The sequence below is a fragment of the Ctenopharyngodon idella genome, chromosome 21 (assembly GCF_019924925.1).
Source record: "Ctenopharyngodon idella isolate HZGC_01 chromosome 21, HZGC01, whole genome shotgun sequence".
Classification (NCBI taxonomy): Eukaryota; Metazoa; Chordata; class Actinopteri; order Cypriniformes; family Xenocyprididae; genus Ctenopharyngodon; species Ctenopharyngodon idella.
This window is the reverse complement of record NC_067240.1, coordinates 12,184,259-12,204,315: the sequence shown is the minus strand read 5'-3', so window position 1 is coordinate 12,204,315 and position 20,057 is coordinate 12,184,259. Positions and strand designations below refer to the sequence as shown.

The 20,057-nt window shown below is 35.5% G+C and overlaps 1 protein-coding gene across 1 annotated transcript; it reads right to left on the bottom strand.

Annotated features, from left to right (window-relative positions):
• Nucleotides 1–108: 108 nt before the first annotated feature.
• Nucleotides 109–15,703, bottom strand: amacr (alpha-methylacyl-CoA racemase). The gene is made up of 6 exons (XM_051877778.1): nucleotides 15,626–15,703; nucleotides 15,056–15,310; nucleotides 14,574–14,717; nucleotides 9,313–9,473; nucleotides 4,511–4,697; nucleotides 109–1,985 (listed from the first exon to the last, which is right to left on the bottom strand). The coding sequence occupies exons 2-6, from the start codon at nucleotides 15,300–15,302 to the stop codon at nucleotides 1,576–1,578; spliced, it is 1,149 nt and encodes a 382-aa protein (XP_051733738.1). The 5' UTR covers nucleotides 15,303–15,310; nucleotides 15,626–15,703; the 3' UTR covers nucleotides 109–1,575.
• Between the last annotated feature and the right edge of the window lie 4,354 nt (nucleotides 15,704–20,057).

The following is a 20,057-nucleotide window of genomic DNA, read 5'->3' as shown; positions in this document are numbered from 1 at the left end:
TAGGAAATATTTTTATCCAACTCATTCCTCTGGTTTACTAATAGGATTTGCCTGGAGAAAAGATTATGCAGAATGTTATTAAGAGAAAAAGCATTGTTTGAAGCAAGATATGGTTTTAAAGTTTTAATAACTGTTTTACAAATTGATTATGATTTCATCACAATCTTCAAGCATAAGAAAACGTTCCTTAAGGGTATAGTTCACCCAAAAATCGAAAATTCTGTCATCATTTACTCCCCCTTAAGTTGTTCCAAACCTGTATAAATTTCTTTGTTCTGCTGTACACAAAGGAAGATATTTGGAAGAATGTAACCAAGCAGATCTCATTGACTACCATAGTATTTTTTTTTTTTTTTTGCTACTATGGTAGTCAAAGGGGGGTGAGATCTGCTTGGTTACAAACATTCTTCCAAATATCTTCCTTTATGTACAGCAGAACAAAGAAATTTGTACAGGTTTGGAACATCTTGACAGGGAAGTAAATGATAACAGAATTTTCATTTTTGGGTGAACTTTCCCTTTAATCTGTAAGATCTCTGTTCTGATTTTGAAAATACACCACCATTCAAAAGTTTGGGGTCAGTGAGAGTAAAGACTTTTATAACTGTACAAAAGACTGCTATTTCAAATAAATGCTGTTGTTTTGAATTTTCTATTCATCAAAGAATCCTGAAAAAAATGTATTAATTGTTTCCACAAAAACATTAAGCAGCAAAACTGTTCTCAGCATTGATAACAATCAGAAATGTTTCTTGAGCAGCAAATTAGAATGATTTCTGAAGGATCATGTGACACTAAAGACTGGAGTAATGATGCTGAAAATTCAGTTTTGCCATCACATTACTGTTTTTACTGTAGCCTTGGTGAACAAAAAGTTAAAAAACCATAAAAAAAATCTTACCGACCCCATCACTTGCAGTAAATGTTTATACAAGTAGCGACATTATTACAACAGATATTTTCATCTTAATCTGAGTCATTAATTGGTTTTAACCCAATGCCATTATCATAGGTCATCAGCTCTGCCTAACATTTTGGTAAACGAAGATTCAAAGGCAAATCAGTTAATTAATCTACGACACACTCAGCAATTCTTGCTAAAGGCACTTATTAGTCAAGGATTTTAATTCACAACCAAAAGTGGTACATTTTAATCAACTACAATTAAAATGCCCTCACCAGTACTTGAGTTAATAATTTAAACAGTCTTAAAAAATAAGTCAATATTGAATATCCTTTTTAAAAGACATATTGCAGATCTGGTTGCTGACAAAAAGAGGGATGCTGAGGTTATTACAGAATATTTGCAATAGACTTTAATTAAATCCCACTTGACTTTCCCTGCAGCAATTACAAATGAGAGTTGAATGTGTTGGACATTTCAACTTAAAACCCCAGAATCATTCAGTCCACCTCGACTGAAGTACCCAGTGATTCACACGGGAGACGAACATTTTGTTCTGAAAAGCCCCCTCACACTCATTCAATGAGACAGAAACAGAGTTCAAGTGCTCAGATTCCGGTGCTGCATCACTGGCCACAAAGTTTAATGATTCTCCAGTCAGACTCTTCGGTTTATAGGCGTGCTTTAGCTTCGTTACACTCTATGATTCCGGCAGACAGGAGCTGTTCTATTTGCGCTTGCTCAAACCCGTACTCCTTCAGCACAGCGCGAGTGTGCTCTCCAATAAAAGGGTCACGGGAGCGGCAGGCCTCCGCAGGGGAGCGGGACAGAACAGGTGCAGGTCGCGGGCTAATTTCCCCCTGAGAGTCCTTAAAGAACGATCCCCTTGCCTGGTTGTGGGGGTGAGAAAGTACATCATCCAGTGACAGCACAGGGGTGACACAGGCATCTGTCCCATCGAAGATCCGACCCCACTCAGCCTGCGTCTTGGTGGCAAACACTTGGGTGAACGTCTGCCTGAGCTGCGGCCAATCAGATACACTCATTTGTGAGGGCAGGTCGGCATCGTCCAAACCCAAACCTGAAAGAGAATTAAATAGATAAAAAGGAGATTAAAAAAAGAGGAAAGAAATCAATAAAGGAGTTTAGAGGACAAGGATCAAAGACATCATAAAGGACTGAATCCAGAATCCATTAAACATAACACTGGCCGCAGTAGGTGACTTATAAAGAGAAGGTCTCTTTTGAGGGTCAAACATGAATAGCAATAGAGTCATTATGGTTTCAAAGCAAGATTGAGTACACTGCATTTGCACTTGGGTCATCAGGGTGTGGGGTAAATCCCTGTGCACATACTAATAAAGCATCCTGTGGCTTCTCCCTAATCTTTGCATGCCTGTGCAAAATTGACAACCATGTAGCTAGACCAATGTGACCCTGAAAATCTTGTGGCTAAACATGTCAATTGTACTCAGACTTCCTTCAGGTTACAGGTTTATTTCAGGTGAATTAAAAGCAGTTAGAGCAGGGGTGTCCAAACTCGGTCCTGGAGGGCCATTGTCCTGCAGGGCTTAGCTCCAACTTGCCTCAACACACCTGCCTGGAAGTTTCTAGTATGCCTAGTAAGTGGCCGTTTATTTTAACCCCTAAAAAAATAGGGGTTAAATGGATCATTGCGGACCAAGAAACCGCAGGTGATTCGCAGATTAATTGCAAGTTTAACCGCCATAGAGTGAAAGGTTAACTTCTTCTTATCAGTCTTAAAGTGACCGCAGGCTATAAATACCTGCTGTTGCCTGTGTCACTGATATTATTCAAAAAACAAAACACAGCTTTAACAAAGATTAATCTAAATTAAGTTTATACAGTGAACATATAATCTTCCAAACATCCATTTTCCATATTGCTTATACTATACTGGGTTCGGATGTGCTGGATGATTACTGACATACAGCATTACTGATGTAAAGGAGAGTTCTGGTAACATTAGAATATTGTTAGGGGAACGTTAGTATAAGGTTAGAATAACATTATAGGAACGTTATAATAACGTTAGGGAAATGTTAGAATAACGTTAGGAGAACGTTAAAATTAAGTCATAGGAACGTTAAAATATGTTAGAGGATCGTTAAAATAACGTTATAATAACATTAGGGGAACGGTAAAATAACGTTAGAATAACATTAGGGGAATGTTAGAATAATGTTCTACAAACAAAAAACTAACGTTCTATTTCCGTTAAGAAAACTTTCTTGGCTAACCAAAAACAAACCTTAAAAAAACAGAACATTCTGGGAACCAAAAACTAATGTTCTAGCAACCAAAAAATGTTAGCTGGGCCCCAGCAAAAACAGAACATTTCCCTAATATTAGTATTTGTTTTTTTGAGAATCAAATAATAACGTTATTTTTAGGTTTTTGTTTTGCAACCAAAAAAATAACATTCCAAGAATTTTAAAGAGTGGTTATCTTTAAATAACCAAAAAACAACTTGTATAGAACGTTTATTATAACGTTGATTATAAGCCTCCATACATCCATTTTCCATATCACTTATACTATACTGGGTTGCGGGTGTGTTGGATGATTACTGACGTACAGGAGAGTTCTTGGAACATTAGACATTAGAATATCGTTAGGGGAATGTTAGTATAATGTTAGAAAAACATTAGGAGAACATTAGAATTACACTATAGGAACATAAAAATAACGTTAGAGGATCGTTAAAATAACGTTATAATAACATTAGGGGAACGTTAAAATAGAATAATGTTAGGGGAATGTTAGAATAACATTAGGAGAACATTAGAATAACATTACAATAACGTTAGGGGAATGTTACAATAACGTTATAGGAATGTTAAAATAAGGTTAGAGGATCATTAAAATAACGTTATAATAACGTTAGGGGAACATTATAATAACTTGAGAGTAAAAATGCAAAAATAAAGAAAAAACGAAATGCAAAAGTAAGAAAATAAATAATTTAAAAATGAGAGTAGAATAAGGACAAAATGCAAAAATAAGGCAAGAGAAAAATAATACGAATATAAAATGCAAAAATAATAGAGAATACAGATAGAGAATAAATAGAAATGCCTGGAGAAAATATCTTAATTAGATCTATTTGCAATTTTTTTTCTATGAACATACTCTGCAGTCCTTTTGCAAATTAAGCATGTTTTCCAAATAAAGACTCGACAACTTTGTGACCATACTGAAGCAAAGGTTAATATAACAAGGGGTTTTGCGCACCAGCCACTGAAGTTGCCAGGTGAATATCAGGCAGCATGAATTAAACACCACATAGCACATTATCCAGTAAGATATCAATATATTCTTAAGGTTGTCTACAAATAAGCCAGTTGCTATTAAAACATCTATGTTGACCCAAAAGATATATGTGAATGAAAAAGTGGTAGAACCCTTAGCAAGTTAAATGGGTTAATACTTATATTTTTTCCATTAACAAAAACACTGAAATTACATCACCTATTCTCAATTAGACAGCATGCATTCACACCATTTCCGAACATGAGAACATTAATCATATTCAGAAAATAACAGTACAGGACCATACTAGGAGAGAATATATAATACACTAACCCCGAACAAGCTCTTCATAGAACTGAGGTTCAATCGCCCCCACTGCCACGTATTTTCCGTCAGAAGTACAGTACGTATCATAGAACGGAGCGCCGCTATCCAGCATGTTTTCCCCGCGAGGACGATTCCACAGGCCGAGGCTACGGGACTTCCACATGAAGGAGCCGACATATGCTGCACCTTCCACCTGCACATAAACCCAGAGAGATGTTTTTTATAATTATTTGCCATAATTATATCATGCTGAACAGAATGTTTGGCATAAAGCAAAGAGGTCCTTGAGGAGGAAACATTATAAAAGGGCTACAGTATGCTGAGATGGTCAGAAGTTATACATATTCATAAGGTCGTGTAATTCAGTTTATAATCAATTTATATGCAAAAAGTTGTGCAGATAATCTCATATTTACATGCATGAGTGCATTAAACAAGATGGAAATGTGATATGGCAGGGAAAGATTTAAGCAGCTTGGTAATACAAGCATGCCACAGTGAAACAGCCTGCCATTCTGTTGTTGAGGTTTTCAGTAGTTTGAGTTCCACATCATGGACAGCAGGACTCTAAAGGGGCCATATTGAGAGTGATAACATTGTCTTTGATCTTTTATGCATAATAAAGCTTGATGTCCAATGAAAACATAATGTAACCTTTAGATATTTCCTCCTCAGTCCAAAAAAAGCATTAATTGAAACGAAACATCAAAAAATTGAGTTAACTTTGCGACACTATAAAGAATTCATCAAACACGACTGTCCACGAATAGGAAAAAAAGACATTGTGAGGCACAGTTCAATGCTGGTTTTGTGAAGCAGTCACGATGTAATACAGTTTCCACAAAGCCTGTTATTAAAGGATGAGGCAGGTAAAAAAATATATCTGACACACACACACTCAAAAAAAAAAAAAGGTCGCGCGAACAATGGCAGAGAAAGCAATACATCCTGTTAATAATTTCACATGCATTGGGGACATTTCTCAAAGCGGCAGAAGGGGGAAAAAAAAAAAAGCAGAAAGGGCTGAAAGGGTCAAAATGGCCAAGAAAAACTAGAATATGGCTGTGACTGACACAAATAAACTCACTAGCACAAATACACTTAAATTAAATATGTATGATATGACCCCTTTAAAGAATTGTAGCACTCAGATCTTGAACTGAATCACTTATGAATGACAAAGTTGGCATCAAGGAGTAGGTTAACGGGTGTGTAGCAAGTCTTCCAGAAACATTTTCACAGATGAAAAGGAACATTTTTGTAGGTCAACTCTCCCCAATTGATGTATAAATATAAATATACATGCATTTCAAAGACTGTGACTTTACAAGACTGACTTCAATATAGATATACTTCATATATTTCCCAGTGAACCAAGCCTTCAAAGAGATGTTGACAATCTGGGTTTCTATTTGAGCACATGATTGGCCTGACCACTAAGTCACTCTCCCAGAAGATCCCTGCCGCTTGGCCTAGTACTGAATGTTTTATCATGCTATGCCTCAAAAAGTTATTTCTTCACACTTCTACCTTTAATTTAGTTCCCAGAAATACAGATGTATTCATGTGGAATATTTAGCTATTTTGTAAAAAAAAAAAAATAATGAGTTAATGTTTTGAGTTTAAAGTGTTTGTTAGGAAGACAAAAAGTAAAAGTTACATTTTTAGGCTGCTCTGCCTCAGCAGTCTAACAGCGCTCATCAATGTCAAAATGATTGAGATGGCCAATCAAATCAAAGAAGGCAGGGCTTACTGTTCACTGAAGACAAGAGCGAGATGCTTTAACAGTGAAAGTGCGTGGTGAGATGGAAGTAGCTAGACATTTAATAGAAAGGTAGTAAAGACATTGTTAAAATAGTCAACGTGACTACAGTGGTCCAACCTTAATGTTATGAAGTGACAAGAAATTTTTTTTTGTTTTGAATCAGTGGTTCGGAGCACCCCCCAGTGGTGAACCATTAAAATTTCGAAACACTTATGATGTAACGAAGCCTTGATTACTGCAATCACGTGACTTTGGCAGTTTGATACGTGCTCCAAACCACTGATTCGAAACAAAAGATTCATAAAGCTTCGAAGCTTCATGAAGCAGTGTTTTGAAATCGCCCATCACTAGATATTGTTGAATAAAGTCGTTATTTTGTTTTTTGGCACACAAAAAGTATTTGCGTCACTTCATAACATTAAGGTTGAACCACTGTAGTCACATGAACTGTTTTAAATATGTCTTTAGTAGCTTTCTGGGCACTGAAAGTGTTAATTGTCTTGCTGGCAATGCAGGCCTCAGTGAGCGATCGGATTTCATCAAAAATATCTTAATTTGCGTTCCGAAGATGAACAAAGGTCTTACGGGTGTGGAACGACAACAGGGTGAGTAATTAATGACAGAATTTTAATTTTTGGGTGAACTAACCCTTTAATTTGTTTTCTGAAGATGAGTGAAGGTCTTATGGGTTGACATGAGGGTGAGTAATTAATGACAGAAATTTCGTTTTTGGGTGAACAAACCCTTTAACTTTATGATATTTCACCATTTTGAATTGAAACTGTTATATCTATTTACATGATTCATGTAATTCATGACTGAATGTGACGAGACAAGAAACGTTTTGCATTTTTGACATATTAGACATACAAATAAGAGTGAATGTGTGCATATTTTTTAAAAATATATTATTTGCAAACTGTTTTAATAGATTCTACCTACAATTAGAGAACTTCCTTGTACAGATCTTATTTCTTTTTCTTTACTCCCTTAAATTCCTTTTAATCCTTTAAAGAACCTCCCTCCCCAAAAACAAAAAAACCTTTAGTCCCCACCATGTTCAAGATGTGGTTAAGGCCTTGGGTCAAACACTATTTGGGATTTTAACCGATAGTGTACGTGGTCCCAAAACAAATGTTGCGTAACACAATTCTGAAATGCTAATGAAACACCCAGGCCGCCTCTTAAATTTATAATAAGTATTTAAATAAAAAAAAAAACTTTAAAAAGCATAAAGTTTGCAGGGTATAATACATCCAAACTGGCAGGCAAATCTCTAAGAAACACTATTTGTTTGCCTTCCAGGGTAATAACATTGCCAAAAGCTGCTGTCAGCATCAAGCGACAGGTCTTATCAAAGAATGGCAAGGTGACTCTCACGGGAGCATGTTTTATATATCTTTACTGCCTAACAGGCAAACATCTAATCATCATTACCACAGCTTCTGCCCACACGGACATACATGCCGCACACATGGCTACCAGGAGAACCTCTTCACTGGCACTGCAGCTTTGCTCCAGTTCTGAATTTCTAATGCGAAATGTTCTTCAAAATTGGATTGTCACATATTAAGCTTTATATTTACCACTGTTTATTTCCTTAAGGGCTTAAAGCGGCAGAGATCAGACAGTGTCAGAGAAAATTACATAACCTCAGTCATATCAGAGCTCCATTGTCTAGTTCTTCTAAAGCATAAAAATGTATTCAGGGCTAAGTGAAATGTCATATTTAATTAACAAGCAGAATAGCAGATGCTAATCGTCATTATCTTCTAGCAGAGAAAACCTAGTGCAGTGTGAACAAAACTGGGCACTTTAATGACCAATGTGCCAGCAAACCTTAAAATATTTTTGGTCTAACTGCTCCAGCAAACACCAACAGGATTAACACATGGATTCAGCACAACACAAACGCAACAAGTGTGAATTAGACTCGGTTTTTCATGTTGAATAGTCTAGTACAAATAAAGTCTAATTTTCATTGCCCAAGACAGATGATAATATGAGAACACACCTATATTAATATTATTCTTTTTATTTTTATTATTATAGAGTAAGTACTAAGGCTAGGAAAATAAAGGAAAATTTTACAACTATAACATATTGTAATATTACAGCCTTTCTGATTAAACAGCTGAGCATGGCGGTAGCAACACCAAGGTGCACAATTATGTTTTTTATTATTTTTACTACAACATTTTTAATAATGATTGAAAATATAGAGATGAACAATGAAGTATGAGCATCTCAGCAAGCTGTATAAAAAAATAATAATAAAAAATAAAAAAAAACATCAATTTTGCAGTTTCTTATGGTTGAGCTTCATGGTTTTCGTACTTAATGTTAATGTTACTTGATGAGCTCTGCAGCCAAATTGTTCATATTTTTAACCACTGGTCTAAATTCAAATGCATAATATCTGTGAATAAGTAGCTAGTTAGTTTAGTTTCTAAAAAATTTTTCAAAGTGAATTACAGTACACAAATTTGGAGGAACATTTAGGCTCTCTAGGGCCGAATGAATGGGCAAGACCATGATATCCTTACTTACTGAGTCCTTATTGGAAAATAACCACTCTAACAATATTCACACATAGCTGTAAAAGAGATAGTGCCAGTATAAGCAACTTGAAAAAAAAAAAACATTCAATTATTGGAAATTCCAGATTGCAGAAAACTATTGACACTTGACAGGCTGGTCAGAAAATGGGGCGATCATGTTGAGAAAAACAAGGTTTTGTAATTGCCTCATTCCATGCAGTGATAGGTCAAAACAGGAAGAGAAAAAGGTTTTTAGCACCGTGGAGGGAAAAAAAACAATACACAACTAAAATGAAAACAAGCCAGCACAAGTGCTTCTTTTTCCAATAGCTAGTTAGCTTTAAAATGAGTAGCACACATCTTAGCTAGCCAGCCCTGAAAACAATCACATTCAAACGAGTCTATAAGAAACAGGAAATTGCTCTACTGGTTTTTTCAAAGAGAAATTATTAACTTTTTTCCCCCAGTAGAAACCCATTCTAAAATAAGGTGCAGTATCTCACCATGCTGGCATCAATGATCTGGCCTTGTCCTGACCTGCTCCTCTCCAGGAGAGCCAACACAATCCCAAATGCACACATGAGACCTCCTCCAGCAAAGTCTGCCACTAAATTCAGTGGAGCGTATGGTTTCTCTGAGCTACGGCCCAGCATGGACAGTAACCCTATTACAGAGAGAGAAGGACAGAAACATGCTAAGAATTGAAGAATGAAGAGTGGACGAATAATTACTGTAACAGTTATTTTTAAATCACAGTTAAAGGTCAGCTAAAAATGTCACCAATTAAGCCTTCTGCATCTCAAGCAAGCATTTGTTCCAGTCCTCTGTGCTTTCAAATTAGTTTTAATCTTAATGCCTGTTAATTGGTGTTAAGAGAAGGGTAGAGAATGAATGAAAATAAAAGAACATTGGGCATTATTGTTCTTTGGGCATTAAGTGATAGCATGTATTTGACGCCTATACACTTACCGAAGGCCAGTTTCCAAGGGAAGCATTGTCATTATGAATAACTAGCTTACAAATGTGTATTGTGCTGTTGGCATACACAAGGTCACAGCAAATAGATAGCCAAGGCCTGTAAAAACGTAATCAAACTTGTGCATTATGCAGTAAAATGGTCTTTGTGCTACATCCATTAATTGCACCAGTCTTGACCTTCACAACCCATTGACAGCACCTGAATGAAAAGAACACAGTAGTACCATGGCAATGTACAGTAGTTGGTGTTGATAACAAATAAAACACAATTTGAATGCATAATATGTTTACAATTACAATTACATGTCTGGCAATGCTCATTGATGTCAAAAAATTGTTGTTTGATGCATCAATAGTTCAAAGCACCATCTAAATCTGGTGCTGTTATTTTGCATGAAATTGCAAACTCAACATTGAAATGCAGCTGCCAGGATGATATTACATTAATGCTTTTATTTAACATTTTATGCATTTGGCAGACGCAAACTCATGACTTTGGTGTTGCTAGCGCCATGATCTACAATAATATACCATCAAATGTCATATATTTTAAAGAAAGATAGCATAAATAAACAATTCACAAGAAATAGGTATATGGGGTATTATATGATAAAATAACAGGTATAAAATGGATCTAGTCCTAGATACTGTCAATCCAGCATCCTGTAATAACAGTTTCCTTATAGTTACCATGAAAACAAAACTGGCAATTCTTGTTTTCATGGAATATTGCAGTATTTATTATAAATGATTTATTTATGTAAATTTTAAAACAAAATAACTTCCCCTTCCTCTTGAAGTGACACCTCTGATGACGTGTTACCGCGACAACCTGTCACTCACATGAGATCACAGCAATAGCAAACCACAACCATCCAATCAATTCCTGACGGACAAAATCAAGTCCTGGACTTTTTTTTTTTTTTTTTTTGTCTGAGTAGCCATTTTACTCAGATATACATCAGAATAGAGAAGAAAAGACTATTGCAACTTCCAGTTCATGCCAACTTTAAATTCTAGTTTAATGTTTTAGTTAAATGGTAAAATAATACTGAAAGAGGTGAATAGTTTAAAAAAACAAAATTAAAAAAAATAAAATATAAAGATTTTATTTAAAATATTCTTTTAAAAAAATTAATGAGCCATATGTAAATCATAAAATATTGGGAGAAGAATTCATATTAAAAAAATCTCAAAGATTAACACAGCATAATTTACATTAACATTCTTTTGACACCACAGACCCAGACATTAGGGCTGGTCCCAAACGCACACCACAACTCAGGCAAACATACACACATCTGTAGGACAGTACACTACACTAATAGTCTTTTTTTTAATTCTCATTTAAAGCGCCCTTATTATGCTTTTTCACATATTATAAAGATCAAAAATGCACAACAAATAAAGTTTTAAAATAAAGTTTCCTAAAATAAATAATCGATTCTGAGCTACTGAAATGAGTTGTAAGCAATTCCAGTCTCACTTCCTGTTACCTACCTACGTAACTCTGTAACAAATTTGCATAATGCCAGCCTAATGCCAACCTATTCACATGAAAATGCGTATCTATAGTATGCATGTGTAATCTCGTGGAATGTATACGCCAAAATGAGTTTTGGCGTGCATATGATATGCAGTTTTTTCGCACTTTTTGGCGTATATATTCCACAAGATTACACACACGTACTATTGATACGCATTCTCATGTGATCGGGTTGGGTCTTCATTCTACTTTGACCCACCTTCAAAGACTGTAAATCACAACAGACTGGGCTGTCTGACCAATCAGAGCAGAGTAGGCTTGTGGAAGGGAGGTGTTTAGCGGGACTGAATCTTCAAATTAACCATTTTCAGACTTATTGAGAAATGAGATGATGTGCAGTGTATATTATGCAGTGTATAATATATTAAAGTATTTTTTGACCTTTGATTCGTGTAAATCTGTTGTAGGATGCCTCCAAAACAACATTAGAAACCTTTAAAATAGCATAATCGGGGCACTTCAATGTAACAATAAGTGATTTCTTTTGAAAGGCAGTTGCCACTTTTGATACCTGTGTGTTGCTGTAACCCATTTCATCAAACCCTACTCAAGATTCAAGATGGACTTTGCTATAAAAACCCCATTATAAGACAGATTTCAACTGGATCGCAAATTATCAAATTGGGCCACTGGTGCTTAAACCCTGATGATTGCCCCGGTTGATTTATTTGTCCTATTGGTTATAATTTTTTTCCTTCTTTGTTTTTATTGTATTACTGGCTTTTAACTTGTTTTTAACTAATTGTTTGAGGACTTTTTTATTAGCCTATTTTCTGTTGTGGTATCGAAATGGGTATCAACAATGAATATGAAATTTCACTGTTATCTAAAATTATTTCCATCCAATATTTCCACCAAAATATTCTCATATCTATCTGTCTGTCTATCTATCTATGCAAGATTTTGCTCATATCACCCACTCCTAATTGTGTTAAAGCTGCAGTCCGTAAGTTTTGCCCCTTTGTCGCCATCTCTGTTTGAAACCTGCAATTGCAGTTATTTGCGGAATTATTATCTTTACGACGGTTGTGCATCAGCACGGTTCCTCAGCGTGGATGAATCTAATGTTTGGTGTCAGTCACCACATCGGTGTGTATACTGTACTTCGGAATCACAGATTCTTCATCTTGGAAGTATGACCAAAATAAGAATTTTTCACCGGAAAATGAACAAGTAAGTAATATGTCTGCCACTTTTGTTCTGACCAACTGATAAAAAAGCATTACAATAAATTGCGCTGTCAATGGTGATTAAATCTAACGATCGCTTAGCTCGGATCATGTCAAACTAGAGATGCACCCATACTAAACTTCTCTGCCGATTATTCAGAATGATATCGGCCGATACCGATAGTTTGGTTTTTCTTAAGGAAAAAAAAAAATCTCTCCCAAATAATGTTGCAAACTATACAGGGAACCCTCTCATTTGGTACACTACAATATTAGAGGTTACAATTAACAGCAGAGGTATTACATTCAGCTGCTGTTTATTTTCAGATATAATAATTACACTCAAATAAAAACTGAAATGTATAAAACTTAGTATCACATAAGGTAGTTTTCATAAGCACTTGTCTTCATGGCAAATTTGCACAAACATATAATTAACAGTAAATAAGCACCTCTCTAGTGTTTTTTATATGTAGATAGCTAAGTAACTGTGAACACTGAAAAACATTCCTGAGATAAAAGTGACATGATGTGACATATTGTTCACTGTTTTATTGATGTCTTTCCGCGGTTGAAACACAAATAAAATGATTACATGAGACATGATACATTCTGGTAAGTTGTACAATATATTTCAACATACCTTTGATGTTCATTCATGTTTTTCGAGATATAACTATTGAAGAGGAAGAAAAGACTCGCACTCCGCACTGCCACCTGAACTGAGGCATTACAGCGATCTGACACGTCACATTTAAGAGCGTCAAAATGCCATTTATTGTTTGAATTTCATGATAAAAATGGACAGAATTTGAAAACTGAAACTTTCATTCTTATCAGAAGTAATAAAGCACAAATCTTTTTGCGATTATTTGATGGGAGGCGCTACAAATAATATTTGATGTAGGAAAAAAAACGCAGACCTGGCAACCCTGGCTTGAACTACGGGTGATTCATAGGGTCAAAAAAGAGCCTGCTTAAATGTCACTATTTTTAAACTGTTAATGCGTTAAAATTCAACACAAGAGTGATTTTCTTCACAAACAGTATGTATGAGTTGCAGTCTGAACACATCTTTCTGCACCCTTTTGATTGGTCAGGGCCGATTATATCCTGTCATCGGCAGTTTTTAAACAATCAGCCAATGGCCGACTGTGATAATAGCTTTTATCGGCCGATACCGATTGTTAGCCGATACATCGGTGTATCTCTACGTCAAACCATGCAAATTATTATTATTGTTATACTTTGTTCTCAAATTGTTAATGTTAACAACATCAGCATTGCGTGACTGTGTGTATTTAGTGTGTATTAGCGTTACCTGTAGATTTCAATTTCTGTAGCCACTCCGCAGTCCGAAGTCTTTTGCTTTTGACTACAGGTGAATCTCCAACTGTCACTGATGATTGTCATTTGGACCTTTCTGGATTCCGTCATCAAAATTATAAGTTTAGTTATTCCAGCTGCTGTGAGAAAAGGCTATAAATGATCCGCTACCTGCAGCATCCTCACATGTGATTTAAGCCTACTAGCTGGGACTCCTTCTCTATGTAAACAGACATGAAATAATGATGCAATGACGCAAAGACGAATGGCTACATATTTGAATTTCCTGTGGAAACCCACCAGTACCGATGTTATTACAAAACATTATTACTAACTTAACATTGTGAATCGGGCTAAGGAAATTAGATAGTTTTGAACACTGGCTGGTTATGTACTTGCTCAAAAATTGATTTTGGATCATTCTTAACCAAAAAAAGTTATGGACTGCAGCTTTAAATAATCGTGAACACAATAGTTACTAAAAATAATTGTGATTACGATTTTTGGCATAATCTAGGAGCCCTACCCAAACTGCTCCATATGGTTTAATTCTGCAACCTGACAAGTGCTGGTTTGCAGTCATTACTCAATGTGGAGGACACAAAAGTTTTAAACCAAAGACATTTTGAACTTCACATAGCTCCATCTCTCTAATCTACTCTGCTTTACAACCACTGTGCCTAAGGGCATTCTGGGAGAGCTTATTAGCCAGGATCCTTTGCAACTGTTTAACAGTGATCTTTACCTGACATGGCTAGGTAGTTAATATCATGCCCAGCAGCCCTGGCGTAGGATCCGCTCTGACCATATCCGGTGAGTCGAGCGTAGATCAGGCGTGGATTCTCTTTTAGCAAGTCTTCAGGACCTAATCCCATCTTCTCCATAACACCTATGCCAGAGAGATTTAATAATGAAGCACGAAAGGAAAAAAACTTGAAAGTAAATAAATTTAAATTTAGAGGACAAATTATTCTTGTTTGGATTTAAAATGAGGAAAGAAATGGCAATCAACCATTTAAGTCAAGATCATTTTTCTTTCCATTAACTAACAATTTATTACAATATTATATACATCTTGTCAGCATCAGAACAATACTTCATTAAAGAAAATACACCCTGCCATCTAGCTAGAAAAGGATTAATTGTCAAAAGCCTGTGGAGAATATTATTATATTTTAAGCATTTGAATGTGGAAGCATGTTTGTTTCTTTTAATTAAGGCACTGACCTTTACGATAGGGCTCCAGAACCACATCTGACTGGACACACAGTCTTTTCAAAACAGCGACAGCTTTTGGACTCTTCAGATTCAAGGCCACTGATTGTTTGCCTCTTGCTTGAGTATCTACAGTCATTGCCACCTTTGTCCGATCTACCCGGATCACCCTTGCGCCGAAGTCCGAAAGTATCATCCCGCAAAAGGGTGCAGGAGCTAGTCCTGCCAGCTCAATTACACGCACTCCTGTCAGAGCCATAATGGAGCCTGTTTATATAAAAAAAAAATAATAATGTTACACGTGAAATAAATATATTCTAATTATTATGCAGTCCAGGAGTGGTTGAAACACACTAAAAATCATATCAATAAAGCACCGTGCATAGTCAACTAACAGTTGTTATTTGGGTCACAGTTCACTCCAGTTGTCTATTCTCAACTTATTATTAAACTGCTAAACTGGCAATAGCGCTAAATAACAACAGTTCGTTATGTGTGTTTTCTGTCCAAATCAGCTTTGCGTAAAAACATAAGATAAAACACTAGTAATCATGACTTTGATATGAAAAACATACAACATACCTTTTAAAATTTGCACTTGACACCAAACAGCTCGGCGCGTGTTTATGACGTGTGCGTGCGTATAGGATTATGGACGTTGTAGTTTTAATCTCTCTCTCTCTCTCTCTCTCTCTCTCTCTCTCTCTCTCTCTCTCTCTATTAAAATATAAATGTCAAAATATAAATTGTATAAAGCACAAGGGGTGGCGTTAAATAATAAAACAATACTGATAAATACTGATAGGTTCAAAACAAATCATTCAATATAAAATAAATAATAATAATAAAAATAATAATAAAACTATTTCCATGAGATTGGGTTAGGCTATTCTACTAAATATTATCAAGGCACTTTAATCCATTTTCATTTGTTCATTGAATTGTATGGTTCTTAGTCTGAATAAAACTACTTCACATTTTATTTTAACAAAAGAGAAGAGAAAATGAGACCATTTCAGTGCTGAAAATGTATTTGCTGAAGCATAAATGCAACTTTTTGTAGATAATAATGATTTATGAACCCTCAATTTCTCACCACCATGATATTCTGTCACATTAATGCATTTAGAAGATATGTACATGACATGGTGTAATGGATGATATGTTTTTTTATTCCATATATTTTATTTAATCTTTTCATTTCACTTTGTATTTCGTCTCAAGTATTTGACTCTGAAAATGAAGGACTGATCCCTCAAAAATATGTCACGCTTGTGCCTTATTACAGTTCCCAAATATTCTAGTGCAGTCAAGGATGTATAATCCAAATTGGCTAAATAAGTGACAAATGGGATCAGATTTAAGATATTGCTTGGAAACGGCCACATTCCATATTCATATTCAAATGATATAAGACAGAATTGAACTGACGGGAAAATGTTTAGAGACTCACTGTAAATTTGTGTCTTAACACTGCTACATTTATGCATACAATATCAATATCAAGTAGTAGTAAGTGTAGGAAATCAGGTACACAACACATGGTAGTGAATAATAAGAGTTGCAGTTCAAGGATTACAATTCTAAAGATGGTTTGACTGCTTTGTGTATTGTGTGGGTAAACACTCAGCATCAAGGTCAGTCTCAACTGACCTTGCCTCAAGGAAAAACACACTCAGTGGCACGTAATGTTCATTTAGAAGATCTTGGTATATAAAAATCCCTTTGACTTATAATTTAGAAATGCATTAATTTTGTTTTCCTATATCAATTAAAGAGTCAATCAGCAGCATTCTATAAAATGCCTATTTCAGACAACTCTGTTATGCTAATTGGAAAACATTAGGAGGAATGTTGTTGGTCTAACATTCTCTTTTCTTATCTGTGATTAAAAGTGCTGTATAAAACCTACAAACATGAAAACACTTGTCTCTCAGCTAAACAGTCCAAATGTACTTCATGACACTTCCATATAGTGATATTTATGGCATTTGTTGTGTTTGCAGTTCATATATCAAATTAGAGATGTTATTTGAATCTTCCTGTCTGAAGTGTTTCTGCACTTTATTGATATCAACATGATTCAGAAAGCATTGTTTCTCAATTAACACCTCCTGTCAAGCATGAAGTTTTAAATCAACTCAGCCAAAGCAACATGACAGTAACTTTGCAGAGTCATTCTGAATTCATTGTCAGACTCCCAACAGTGTCAGAGCAATTAAAATCAACCTTATTCTCACTGAGAAGGCCTAGTTTTGCTTTTAATTTCTTGCCGGTTCATGAAAGAAATTTGATTGCGCTTCAGATGAAAGGGAGCTGACACGACTTGACGCTGCCTAATGAACTGATGAAAGTGAGAAGTGCCCTCTCTTTGATGACAGAAGAGACTCCAGCAGTCATTTAATGGATGCAAGTCTTATTTGAGTTGGTAAATTCAATGGCTTCGGCTTGGCACAAAACACATCTGTTTGCATTATGTTTGACATTTCTGACGTTTCATGGATAGAATGAATTGCTTTACAAGTATCTCATTCATTTGTTGCATGCCATTTGGCTTTTTGTCACATTTCTTAAAATAACATCAGACATCTCAAATGCTCTCTTTATTTTTTTTACCTTCTTTGAGCTTAGAAACAGTTAGATTACCACAAAGATATAAAGCTTTATATTCAGTACAACAAAGCATTAATACTTGCTCCATCATTGTAGTTTCCTTTTCGACATTAGACTCAGCAGCCATACCACCCCAGAGCCCAAGACCGGTTGCCCACTGAAGCTAAGCAGGGTTGAGCCTGGTCAGTACCTGGATGGGAGATCTCCTGTACTGTAAACCCTTACACTCAAAGTAATTAATTGGTTTGAGTAGGACAAACTTGAATAAAACAAATTAGTTCAGTCAAATTAACTTTTATGAGTATTTAGCACTTCCTTTTTCTTTCAAGTTCACAGAACTGATATATTTGAAGTACTATGTCATTGTTTTGAGTTTTATGAACTTATTTCTTTTAATTTGGACAAACTTAAGTTTAACTGAAACTGGGCTGGGATTTCTATTTCCCAGCATGCTTTGCCCATGGCACTCGAAAGGGAGAGTAAAATGCTAAAATTAAGTGTATATATATTTGTGCAAGATTAATATGTGGGGGATTTAGTAGTGATTAATGTTATGTTATGCTGATTTAGAAGAGTTTCTGTTAATGTGGGTTTTTGGAGAGTTACCATCATGGTGACAAGTGGTGCATGTGGCTTGGTTTGAGAGCAAGTATATTAAACGCTTTATATTGTTCCACTCATTCAGAGTGTGATATACCATGCTATTGTTAACATTTAGCAAATTAGCAATTAAGCATTTTCTGAAATTAATTGTTTACACTAATGAAGATGTTTACATTGGGGTTACATGATAATTTTAATCTAAATGTAAAAGTGTACTCAAACATTTCAAGTTAAAATCAATTAAAATGTATGAGTACAAAATAAAAATCTGCCAGTTCTTACTTAAACTGAATTTCTTAACTTTTTAGGCTTTGCATGACACATTAAACTGAGGTCCTGACTCTCTGTGGTCATTAAAAATCCTAGGATGTCCTTTGAAAAAGAGTAGAGGAATAACCCCGACATCCTGGCCAAATTTGTCCATTGGCCTCTGTCATCCTCCTAATCATATACTGATTGGCTTCATCACTCTGTCTCCTCTCCACCAATAAGCTGGTGTGTGGTGGGCATTCTATTACAATATGGATGGCTGCTGTCGCATCATCCAGGTAGATGCTGCATACTGGTGGTGGTGGAGGTGGAGATCCCCCCCCCCCCCCCCCCCCCCCCCATTCCGTGTAAAGCACTTTGCGTGCCGAGAAAAGCGCTATATAAATGTAACAATTTATTATTAATTAGCTCTGTTCCAAAATCTAGTTAGCTGTCTTGCTGCATACTGTCTAGATAGGTATCATCCTAATCACGTAAACCTCACAAGCAACTAATTTGGAAACCTCTGGCAGCAACTCTGTAGGCAAGTCACACAAATCTTATAATGCAGCATTAGGCCAGTTGTTTACCTTTTGTGACAGCTTTAACATCACCTTAAATGCTGCCTCTATGGGCAGCTCACTAGATGTTGCTTAGGAACAATGTGTGTGGTTACGTAATACAGCAAGGACAAAGAAAACAATAAAAAGTGTTCTTTTCAACAATAAGAAGTGACATTTTCGATGTAATCCCCAAAGATTCACAAAATACTGCATCGTCATCTCCAGTTTATGAAGTTTGACATTTAAATATATAGGTAAGTTTGCTCTGAAGCCAAGTAAAAATCAAAGGCTATCATTGCCAATAATGTTAAGAATGAGTACTGAACAATGTAATCAATGGTAAAAGGCATGTCAAAATCATGATTTTTTGATGATGTTCACTTTATATAAACAATTCATTTTGATTTAACACAGTTGTATCAGGTTTCTGGTTAAAATGTAGCTAAAGTAGTTAAAAGACAAGCTGAACAGAATGACTAATCAATAAATAACCAAAGAGAGAACTCAGAAAGACGGCTAACAGAATGCAAACAGAAAACAAACGTTACAATACTGACATCCACCATATTAACACCAGCGCTAAAGAGAAAAGTCCACACAAGATTTTCCACAAGCTGAGGTACAAAACACATCATGGTAACACACATGACACTAAAATAATGCAATAAACATTTATTTAACATAATATAAGGTGTAACATAAAACCCTAATGTACATAACTGATCATTTTTTAAAAAAAGAAGCATAATTATTCAAATTAAAAACCATCAAATGTTAAGTGTCTAACAGGGAATTCTGGGTCTGTCAGTTTACAGTTTAATTTGAAAAGTTGATTCATTCTTTTTACTTCCAAAAATGGTACATTTAACATTATTTTAAGGTTAGATCTATTACAGTTGTTCCCCGTATATACTAATTAACAGGTTTTTATTGCATTTTACATTTTGCACAAATTGCATTTATTGTCTTTTACTGTTAATAATACA